Below are 10,550 nucleotides of genomic sequence, written 5' to 3' on the forward strand. Positions count from 1 at the left end.
TTAAGGGTTACCGGTGGAATTTTTTTTAGATGTACCGTTATAAAATATACGTTTGGGAACACAAAGCCACCTCTGGTTAAGGTTATTTGGATCTTGTTATGATGTCAATTTGCAGTTAGAGAAATTCTGTGAATGAGAGAATTATGTTTAGAAATGTTCGCCGACGTTTCATCAATACACTTCCATTAAATTCAACATAGCATGCATTCTATTTTATTCTATCAAAATGATATCAAAGCATGAAAAAACGGTGGCGCGTCAAATCTCGCTTGACGTAAAATGTCGCGAGACGACATGGCTTGAAGCCGTCCCATAATGCCTTGCGGTTCCTCTTTCTAGCCGGCGCCTGAGATGGGTACGTGCTTTCATCTTCGAGTCGGAAGGCGAATCCTTGTCCATCTCTTGTTTTATCTTGGCAATTTTGAACTTGCTTACAAATATATTAAGGTTAAACATAAATGTAGTCCATACGTTTTCAACTTGTTTATGTGCGGGACCGGTTACAATGTTTGAAGGAGGTCGTTTTCCGTGGACGTGTGAAATGCTCCAAGATGGCTCCCAGCTAGCTGTGTCTCAAACTTTGCTTTCCAAAATTACGGCATATCACGCGGGATTGGTTTTGGGGACAATTTAAGGTATTTTAGAATCATGTGTTCATGACGTCCGAGGTTTTGTTGTCGCGTCGAAAGTGGTAGGAAGTCGGTATGGATAACCAGGCTAACTGCGCTATGTCTGCATTGCTACTAGTCAGGTTGCATTAAGGTACAACGTGCTTCTCTCTTTATTTCCCCCCTCTAATTGTGCAAAATGTCTGAGTTAATTACGTACTCGGCGTAATTTTTGTACACTGCTGTTCAGCTCTTTCGCCTGCAGTTGTTTTTTCCCTTTGACTATCTTACTGGTTTCCTCTGATGGCGCCGTTGTGAGTGGCACCCTTTTGTTGGAGCCTAATAAGTTTGACCTGTTTGTTCAGATAGTGAGACTATGCTTGAGTGATGTGATGAAGCATTTCATGCGGAATCCAAAATACACAATGTGGACAAACTACCTTGGAGAACTGATTGCTCAAGCATAGTCTGATATTGCCTTGCATGCATGCGCTCATACGTCTTCCACAGCATTAAAAAGGACCTTTTGTCTCAGGTATCTCAAGGGACAACTGGCATAAACGCCGTAAAACCGGTGGCAAACGCAAGCCCTACCACAAGAAGAGAAAGTATGAGCTTGGACGGCCTCCCGCAAATACAAAGGTAAATGCCACATGTTGTGTTTGATCCCTTCATATCATGTGAGTGATGAAAACTGGACCTTAGGTAGGTCTTATTTGCACCGTTTTGGTGTGAAGCTTGGGACCTACCCGTGCTAGGCCTTGTCATAGTTACACTGACACATCATCAAATTAAATGACAACTATTGCCAGGGTGTTGCAGATGGTAAACGTTTTTTTGTTCTCTTTTTAGATTGGCGCTCGCCGTATCCACACCGTGAGGGTCCGCGGTGGCAACAAGAAGTATCGCGCCCTGAGACTGGATGTCGGAAACTTCTCGTGGGGCTCAGAGTGTAAGTTTCCAATATTCGGTGGTTCTGAATGTTCCCAAGATGTTCAGTGATGATCTCTATCCAGTTCTGCTACTGAATTCTAGTGCTGATAGTTAGGAGTCTGAGAACCTGTTGACCGATAACTGTTAGTCATAAATTAGGTGAGGGGGAGAAATTTATAGTTTTCTTTTACTTAGGCTGCACACGCAAGACCAGGATCATCGACGTGGTCTACAATGCCTCTAACAACGAGCTGGTCCGAACCAAGACCTTGGTGAAGAACTGCATCGTGCTGGTCGACAGTCTTCCCTACAGGCAGTGGTATGAGGGTCACTACGCCACTCCTCTGGGACGCAAGAAGGGAGCCAAGCTGGTGAGTGACCGAATTTGAGGACCTGATAAATAAGTCTGTCTGTTTGTTGTCTTTCCATGAAGATAACTGTCCAGTTCTGCTACTGAATGAAAGTGATGCTAATGAAGACTCTGAGAAAGAAAGTCATCTCCACCTAATGGAATGTAAGGCTTCGGAGCTGCTGAAATGACGCTCTCCCTTGTTGTGTAGTCTCCTGAGGAGGAAGAGGTCCTGACTAAGAAGCGGTCCAAGAAGAACCAGAAAAAGTACGACGAGCGTAAAAAAATGGCCAAGATCAGCTCGCTCTTGGAGGATCAGTTCCTTCAGGGAAAACTGCTTGGTGAGTCGGTCGGTCGGTCGCATAACAAAGCTCCATTTTCCAAGTGGCTTTTGCTATCACAAGTTCAATGTTCATTTGCAGCCTGCATCGCCTCCAGACCGGGCCAGTGTGGCCGAGCTGACGGATACATCCTAGAGGGCAAAGAACTTGAGTTCTACTTAAGGAAGATCAAGGCCAAGAAAGGCAAATAAATGTTTCATATGCCAATAAAAGAGAAATAACAAATGTTACTTTTGTCCTGGTTTTTATTTACTCTGGATGTAATGCTGTGCCAAATCATGTGCCACTTCCCAAATGTTGCCGTGATACGTTCGTTCAATTGTACAATATATCAACTTTCTCAAAAGACTACAAAATATCTTTTCATTTGTCTGACATTGTTTTGCTAACGAGCCATACAGTATAGCAAGCATGCCTGCCTGAATCCAAACCGCAGAATCGATCTGCTCTTAAAGCTTTACTGCTGCTAAAACTGACCAAAAAAAGAAACATTTCAGGACCTTTGACACTACTACAAATGCAATGACGTGGCAGGCGTCTGGTCAAGGATTTGGATTCCTATGCTCATATTTGGGTTAGTCGTACTTGACCACAAATGATCCCCGACATCCCGAAAAGACGTTTGAAGGAAGGGTGGACACGATTGGGTAACCCACGACCACTAGGGGAAAGTTCACGCTTAGGATCACCCTGGCTGGGTCACCTGACTAAACACGCCGCTGTGATTGGACGAGCGAGCGGTTTGTCATTGTCGAGTGTTGTGTAAGTTGAAGTAGCAACGATGCTCTTGACTAAGGTGAGTGTTTCTTTTTCAAACAAATGTCTACTTTTATTGTATATATACAGCACAATCAACATGATGAGTCCGGGTACCTTGTGATTGTTGTCTCTGTTGTGTGACGCGTCAATCCACACAGACGCTCGATACCGACCGACATATGTTAACGTTAGCTTGTTTTCAACGTTTGTTTCAAGCGCATTCATTTCATGTTCAAGTCCGCTTCAAATGGCCATGTGAAAATGCTTTATTGGCATGAATAGCTCTTATGGGACCTTTACTCCCAGGTACTCAGAGGAGGGCTGCGCTGCGGTGTTGTTCGGCTCCAGAGCTCCAGTGCTGCCGCCGCCGCCGAATGCAAAATCTCCGGCGAGAAAGCTGCAGCGGCTACCGGCTTCTGTTTTGGTGGGTGCTCTCGGCAACTGCACTTTTCAGACTTTTGGTCGACCTGACCTGCTAACTGTTTTCCATTGCATTGTTCATCATCAGTCATGGGTCGATTCTTGTATCATTGCTTGGACATAAGTCGCTATTGAGCACTTATCAGTATTTGACATTGCCAACGGAGTCCTTTTGTGTTCGCATCAATTTGTATTTAAAAAGCAAACACTGTTTTTGCTTTGATTTACATGACTCAAAAATATTCTCCCCCAATCAAATCTGTGGCACATGATTAAAAAAAAAAAAAAAACACAAGATATGTATGCCGTCCATTGGTCGAATTTCTTCTCTGTCTCGCAGAGTTAACGGACCAACAGCGGGAGTTCCAACAGCTTGCTCGCAAGTTTGCGCGCGAGGAAATCCTTCCGCACGCGGCGCACTACGACAAAACCGGGGAGGTGAGTCTCTTCCAGGATGAGGCGCTGTGTAGAACAGACCTTATAATATGAGGTGATTGCATTTTGTGTTTGCAGTACCCAGTACCTATCATCAAGAAAGCATGGGAGCTGGGTCTGATGAATGGTCACATAGGAGAGCAGTATGGTCAGTTTGTGTCATGCGTTTACAGCATGTCCATTTTTATTTGAACTTTGCAAAATTCAAACCTAAGGTGGAATGGGCTTGTCCATCTTCGACAACTGCCTCATCACGGAAGAGCTGGCCTACGGCTGCACGGGAGTCCAGACTGCCATCGAGGCCAATTCGCTTGGAGTGAGAGCTCTTCGTGGTTTTTGCTCGACTTCTGCCTGGCAAACACTTTGACGTTCAAATGTGTCCTTTGAATTGGAAAGCGGATGATTAAGCCTATTTGTGCCCAACAGCAAATGCCTGTTATTATTGCTGGGAATGAGGCACAGAAGAAGAAATATCTGGGCAGGATGACTGAGGAGCCTCTTATGTGTGTAAGTACATTTCCACGCCATCCTGGAAGCCCGGGAATCAATACATATTAGTCACCCAATGCCCCGCAGGCGTACTGTGTCACTGAGCCGGGGGCGGGCTCAGACGTGGCGGGCGTCAAGACTCGGGCGGTGAAGACTGGCGACGAGTACGTGGTCAACGGCCAGAAGATGTGGATCACAAACGGCGGCAAGGCCAACTGGTATTGGCGATGACACGGCCATCCCTTTTCTGTGGATGGGGTTTCATTTCTTGTGTTCCCAGGTACTTCCTGCTGGCCCGCACTGACCCCGATCCCAAATGTTCCACAAACAAGGCTTTTACTGGCTTCATTCTGGATGCCGACACGCCTGGAATACAAATAGGAAGGAAGGTGAGACTTACCATATCCACTTTCTATCAAAACATTCGAGCTCGTGGAATCGCAGATTCAACTTCTGATCGTTAATACGAGCGCCGACGGCAAATCAAATTGTCTTCCTGAGGATGGCAGGAAATGAACATGGGCCAGAGGTGTTCCGACACACGAGGCATCACTTTTGAGGACGTGAGGATTCCGAAAGAGAACGTCCTGATGGGCGAGGGCGCCGGCTTCAAGATCGCCATGGGTGCCTTTGACAAGACTCGGCCACCCGTGAGTCACGTGGCGCCCGCCCGCCCGAGTTACGTCATTTGAACGTGACATTTGGTGAATTCGATGCAATGTGTTACACAGGTGGCAGCCGGAGCCACCGGGCTGGCTCAGAGGGCACTGGACGAAGCCACCGCCTACGCTTTGGAGAGGAAAACCTTTGGCAAAGTCATTGCTGAGGTTTGGGCTCAAGGGAACAAATGGACAAATGGATATGAATTGCATCAGCAGCTTTTTTGTATTTCCTCTGCCAGCACCAGGCCATCTCCTTCCTGTTGGCCGAGATGGCCATGAAGGTGGAGCTGGCGCGCATGGCGTACCAGCGCTCCGCGTGGGAGGTGGATCGCGGCCGGCGCAACACCTATTACGCCTCCATCGCCAAGGCCTTCGCCGGCGACATCGCCAACCAGGTGGCCTCGGACGCCGTGCAGGTGTTTGGCGGAAACGGCTTCAACAGCGAGTACCCTGCGGAGAAGCTGATGCGCGACGCCAAGATCTACCAGGTGGGTGATGTTTTGCAAGTGAAGTCATTTTTGGGCATGATAGATATGAGTGATATTTCTTTCTTGGCACACACGGTCGCTGCAGATATTTTCTTGTTGCACAAATGTGTGAGAGAGAGAACATGAGCCACTTTTCTTTCTTTTTTAGATCTACGAAGGCACCGCTCAGATCCAGAGACTCATTATTGCCCGTGAACACCTGGCAAAAGCCAAGAAATAAACCTTTTTTTATCTGTAAAAGAAATACAATGTTAAAGTCATTCAATTTTTCTTTCAATTGAATATGCCTTGATGTCACCTGATGGCCTTGCTAAATAGAATTCAGTTGGGGGGGGGGGGGGGGGGTGCCCGTCCCGTCCCATCGTAACCCTTCAGACAAATGGCACGCAGCAGCAAAATGTGAGCCAAATGGTGAAAATACAATGTACAAATGCCATCCTGGAATAAAAAAAAAAAAAATCTTGTCCTCGATGTTTTGGCTCCAAATGATATCAGTTTGTGTTTGTTTCTTGTTCTAATAAAGGTTGCTTTATGGAATTTGTGGATTATCCAGATATAGTCATAAAGGAGTTTTCGCCATTTGTCCCTCCCACTTTTCCCACAATGCACAGCGAGAGACAGTATATTATACGGCACGTGACTTCCGCTCTTTCCTCTTCCCTTGAACCAGTGCTGTGTTGCCCGTGAGTTCGCTGCAACTGAATTTGTTCGGCAATTCATATTATACGCTGCTTGTGGGAAAACCTTTGTCAGTAAAAAAACATGTGATTTTGTTCATATCACGTTTACATGGGGAAACTGCTGATTTTTGACGGAAATCCTTGCACGAGGTCGACACGATACACGCTAGCGATTTGAACAGCGCACGGCTTAAGCTAATGTTTTTTTTTTTTAAAACGTTGCGTGTGCGAATACTCACCGCTAATGATTCAAAAGTGATCTACGGCTAATCTTCAACGTTTGAAACATCGGGATCCTTCCACCATGTTGTGGCCCGAGCGTGACCAGCGTGACCTGCGTTGAAAGCTGACTTTCTTTCCCCCCCCCCCCCCAAAGATGAAGGCTTGCTTCCCAGTGGAGAAGACGGCCAAACAAGATGAAACGGGCAAACTGCCCCAGGGATGATAAAGGCTACTTTGTCCTTCAAATAAGGTCAGTGAGATGTTGCAATCCACAATCAATGATATCCACCAGCACTAAGTCAGCTGGCCAGGTGACATTTCTGGCTCAGTGTTACAGTGCTGGAAAAGGAAGTCTCTGCATGTGTCATCGGCCGTGCAGGTTCTGTTCTGGAACCCGCCGTTGCTGAACGGCCGCAGAGCGTAGCCCGACGAGAGTGGCCCGTCCCGGACTCTCTCATCCGAACGGGCCTAGTGCTGGGCTATACATTTATTTGCGCGCTGCCTGCCATATTGGACCGTAGCTGCATCAAAATGGAGCGATTTGTTAGAAACGTTCCAAACACTTTCCTGGTCGATTGAATTGAATTCCTTTATTGTCACTGTGAATCACAAAGTGCAAGTGGTTTCATTTTTCAATGAGTTTCTCTTCCCAACAATCTTTTGCAGCTGATGGCCGGCCTTCCTTCCGTCCGTCCGTGTGTGTGTGTGGCGATAGCGATGACTATCTAAAGGTAAGCTGTACAAGGCAAGCCAGTAAAGGGATACTGGCCCATGGCTACTTTTCACGTGTGCCGTGATGTCTTGACACATTATACAGACTAAACTCTGGTGAACCTTAAAAAGCCTGAGCACATCAATTTACAGTCCTATCGTATGCGGACATAGTACTTGATATATATAACGCTATCCTCTTTTGTTTCCAGTGGTACATCGAGCAGCAGTTTACTGGCTGTGGACAGGAAAGGCCATGTGTCAAGCGTGATGGCAGGTGTGGACTGTTTTTTGTTTTTCCTCCCCCCTTCCTTAAAATCCCCAATCATATACTGCCATGCCAGAGACCACCATCTCTGTTGTGGAATCTTTGTATTGGGAGAAAAAAAGACAGGGATTCTGGCACAGGTTTATGTCAAAACCAGTTGACCACAACCTGACTGAAGCCCTGGAACATTGCTAACAATGTCTTTGAATGTGTATTTCAGCGTTTGGTTTTTCTTTCCAGTGAATTGGGCTGCCGATAATGGCCGGCCGCTGGCTCTCTTTCAGTTTCAGGTATGTTCTTTTTTTTTTATTGCCCATGTAAATCCCCAAATGTGCTTTGCCACGCCAGGGACAACCCACTCTGCCGTGACTTTATATTGGGGGAGAAAATATCAGGACTGGCACAGGTTTCTGTACAATCCAGTTTATAGAACCTGACTAAAGTCCTGGAACATTGCTACCATTCTCCTTAAATGCAAATGTGACTTTGCCTCAAATATCTGCTTCTCCCTTTGTAGTGATTTGGACTCATGATGATGAGCGAAGACTGTCCCTCTCCCAGAGGTCACTAAGATTTATCATTTGGACCGTTTTATCAGAAGGCCAAAGTATTCAAATCGAAAGGAAGGTGTGGAAATATGGCGTGACCATCGCGTCTCATCTGTTGAATGTTACTCAAATGAAATGTGTTTTCATAAGCTATGTGCTTTCGTTACTGCAAATACAGGGCGCCCCCTGTCGGCAGTTATTTGGTCTTAAACTGGTGCCAGTTGGATTCAATTTAAGAGGGAACAGCAAAAGGTGACTGACCATGCTGGCACAATGAATAAAATATTGACACCAAAGTGTTGAGCATTGAAACAAGTTTTTCTTTTTTGCTATTCATACAGTGATGAACATTTTTAGGCACGATTTAATGTTGAAATCATTTCATCATCAAAGAAGGGCAGCTAGCTGTACACATCACGTCCTAGTCAGTTTCGACTTTGATCATTTCTTCCGCAAGCGGGATTTCATCCTCCACAAACTGATGTGTCGGCACATTGAGTAGCGACGGAAGGCTGCAGCCCTTCAGGAGGCCGTCTTTGCGATTGTCCAGTGACTGGCTTCGCGGAGGGAAAGTATCGCCGGGTCGCTCCAACTCGAGATCCTCCGAGCTTATCCTGCAAATGTTTACCAATGACGACTTTGCCAAGATTGTAATAGCTACGGATTGGCACAGAGACCGTGTGATACTGACGATGACAGACCTCATATCAAAGGTGGAGCCTTTGAAAGCTGGTCTGAGGTGATCTGCTGCAGTGGACACCGTGTAAGGGATAGTAAAATGCCCTTGGGCCCAGTGCTTGTCTTTCTCCAGGGGTGCGAGGTTCTGGTACATGTCATCCACAGCCAGCATTGACACCTTGAAAACAATGTCAGTACTGGAAGGTGTCAAAAAAAAAAAAAAATTTAACAAGTGAGCACCTGAATGTTTCTGTCAATCAGCTGGTTGGTCTCAAAGTCGTCGTCATCCTCGCCAAACGGGTTGATGATCAGCTCTCCCACTTTGAGCCATCCGGCGTAGAAGAAGAACTGCAGCAGCGTGAAGACGGGCACGTACAGGTCCAGCTTGTGGTCCTTGTAGCCTTTTTGCGGGCTCAGGAACTGACGGCCGACGACGCACAAAGCGAAGAAGGAGTAAACGGCCAACGTCACCACCTGTGGTAATGAGACAGACAGGTGAGAGCAAATGGAAGGCGACGGGAGGAGGCGTGGCTGACTCACCTGAGTGTAGACCAGAGGGATGCTGATCCAGTCATAATGGAACAAGAGACTGCATTTGGCCCTGTAGTTATTCAGCTCCTGGAAGGATAGTCAAACTTTATAGCAATGTTCCCAAAGTTGCTCAGTGACGTGAAGGCAAAGTTAGTCACATCCATGAGGAGTCTCAAAGCAATGTCGTCCCTCACGCGGGTCTCCTCTCTCGCTCTGGATGCTAGATTAGCGAACCAGGTGAGCGGCATCCAATACTTGTTGAAGTCCGAATGCAGCGACTCCAAAATCTTCAGTTCGTGCCATGTTATAAAGCCTGAAAACATATGTTCTGATTTTTTTTTTTTTTTTCCCTTTCTTCCAGATGGATGATGTGACCTACCGGCCTCCACCACGTGCCCCAGCGTGGGGAAGCGCTTGTGCACTCTGGTGCTGACGGAGCGCAGGATCAGTACCGACGACAGGTTGGCATATCGCATGAGAGTGCGCCGCAACATGCGACCCCTCTCGTCGGCTCCGTGGACGTTCCCGGAGACCACCATCATCAGGTTGTCGGGCAGCGGGAAGCTGGTGTATTGACCCCACCAACGATTGAACGCCAAGGTCACGTAGAAGCCTGTCGATGCCAAACATAGACGTTGAACACCCCCCTGATCCATTTTGAACCTAAATTCCTTGCACAATACCTACCGAGCACAAAGAGAACGGGGATAAAGTTGGTGTTGGTGAACTGGTCACAGTAAAGGGCGATACGCTCAAACACATCCTGCTGCTTGGCTGTGAGCATGAACCTACACAATCAACCAATAGTAGGATATGTGCTGATGTTTAGACACTTGCACAGTGACATGACCTCCATATCACCCACCTTCCCAATAATATGAGGATAGGACCCACCTGTAGAGCACACTGAAAAATAGGTAGACACCGCAGAACAGGAGAAACTCCTTGTAGAGCAGCTTGTAGATGCTGCCCTTCCACCTGAACAAGAGCTTGGAGAATCCGCCAAATTTCACATTGGCCACCTCGAGCGTATAGGACACGGTCATGCCTGTAAGACCCGGCGGGTAGCTATCAAACATTGAAGATTTTACAACACACCTGGAGGCTCACCTGCAAAGGAAATGATGAAGCTGAAGAGAAAAGACGCTTGGCTCATTTGGCTCCCAATTTAAAGCTTCCCCTGTGTGCCCTCGACACACCTTTATTTTCAATTGATGAGCTGGGAACACTGCGCCAAAGACAATTTGCTCACAAATCAACCTTATCACCATGACATCGACTTCATAAAAAGGGATCGTTTTTTTTTTTTTTTCTTCCAACTTTTAGACTGGCCAGTGTGCAAAAGTCATTGGACGTCATTCATTCATTCGTTGTTTTAGCAGAGTGAGTGCGAAAGTCAAAGAGCTATCGTATACCACCTAAAACCAC

The 10,550-nt window shown here is 46.7% G+C and overlaps 3 protein-coding genes, 1 long non-coding RNA gene and 2 other non-coding genes across 7 annotated transcripts; 5 read left to right on the forward strand and 1 right to left on the reverse strand.

The window, feature by feature from the left end:
- Positions 1 to 271: 271 nt before the first annotated feature.
- On the forward strand, positions 272 to 2,461 carry rps8a (ribosomal protein S8a). The gene is made up of 6 exons (XM_085930474.1): positions 272 to 355; positions 1,144 to 1,250; positions 1,461 to 1,560; positions 1,737 to 1,912; positions 2,102 to 2,231; positions 2,313 to 2,461. The coding sequence occupies exons 1-6, from the start codon at positions 352 to 354 to the stop codon at positions 2,420 to 2,422; spliced, it is 627 nt and encodes a 208-aa protein (XP_085786600.1). The 5' UTR covers positions 272 to 351; the 3' UTR covers positions 2,423 to 2,461.
- LOC147045746 (small nucleolar RNA SNORD46) lies at positions 1,286 to 1,393 on the forward strand. The gene has a single exon (XR_015068265.1). It is a non-coding gene; the product is annotated as a small nucleolar RNA SNORD46 (small nucleolar RNA).
- LOC147045747 (small nucleolar RNA SNORD38) lies at positions 1,964 to 2,030 on the forward strand. The gene has a single exon (XR_015068264.1). It is a non-coding gene; the product is annotated as a small nucleolar RNA SNORD38 (small nucleolar RNA).
- Positions 2,462 to 2,844: 383 nt separating the features above from the next.
- On the forward strand, positions 2,845 to 5,733 carry acadm (acyl-CoA dehydrogenase medium chain). Its single transcript, XM_085930461.1, has 12 exons — positions 2,845 to 3,027; positions 3,297 to 3,414; positions 3,751 to 3,848; positions 3,924 to 3,993; positions 4,061 to 4,161; positions 4,272 to 4,352; positions 4,422 to 4,552; positions 4,615 to 4,723; positions 4,844 to 4,984; positions 5,066 to 5,161; positions 5,236 to 5,484; positions 5,633 to 5,733. The coding sequence occupies exons 1-12, from the start codon at positions 3,013 to 3,015 to the stop codon at positions 5,702 to 5,704; spliced, it is 1,281 nt and encodes a 426-aa protein (XP_085786587.1). The 5' UTR covers positions 2,845 to 3,012; the 3' UTR covers positions 5,705 to 5,733.
- A 385-nt stretch (positions 5,734 to 6,118) lies between these two features.
- LOC147045749 (uncharacterized) lies at positions 6,119 to 8,209 on the forward strand. The gene is made up of 6 exons (XR_015068226.1): positions 6,119 to 6,167; positions 6,541 to 6,636; positions 7,053 to 7,117; positions 7,310 to 7,374; positions 7,606 to 7,655; positions 7,883 to 8,209. It is a non-coding gene; the product is annotated as an uncharacterized LOC147045749 (long non-coding RNA).
- Positions 8,181 to 10,170, reverse strand: best4 (bestrophin 4). Of its 2 annotated transcripts, XM_085930460.1 has the most exons (7): positions 10,017 to 10,170; positions 9,810 to 9,910; positions 9,281 to 9,735; positions 9,132 to 9,209; positions 8,832 to 9,065; positions 8,615 to 8,769; positions 8,181 to 8,527 (listed from the first exon to the last, which is right to left on the reverse strand). In XM_085930460.1, the coding sequence occupies exons 1-7, from the start codon at positions 10,166 to 10,168 to the stop codon at positions 8,335 to 8,337; spliced, it is 1,368 nt and encodes a 455-aa protein (XP_085786586.1). In that variant the 5' UTR covers positions 10,169 to 10,170; the 3' UTR covers positions 8,181 to 8,334. The 2 variants fall into 2 exon arrangements, with proteins under 2 accessions (XP_085786586.1, XP_085786585.1); XM_085930459.1 differs by having other exon boundaries at positions 8,181 to 8,769.
- Between the last annotated feature and the right edge of the window lie 380 nt (positions 10,171 to 10,550).

Source organism: Syngnathus leptorhynchus, chromosome 14 (assembly GCF_054491065.1).
Source record: "Syngnathus leptorhynchus isolate UIUO chromosome 14, UIUO_Slep, whole genome shotgun sequence".
In the NCBI taxonomy this organism is placed as follows: domain Eukaryota; kingdom Metazoa; phylum Chordata; class Actinopteri; order Syngnathiformes; family Syngnathidae; genus Syngnathus; species Syngnathus leptorhynchus.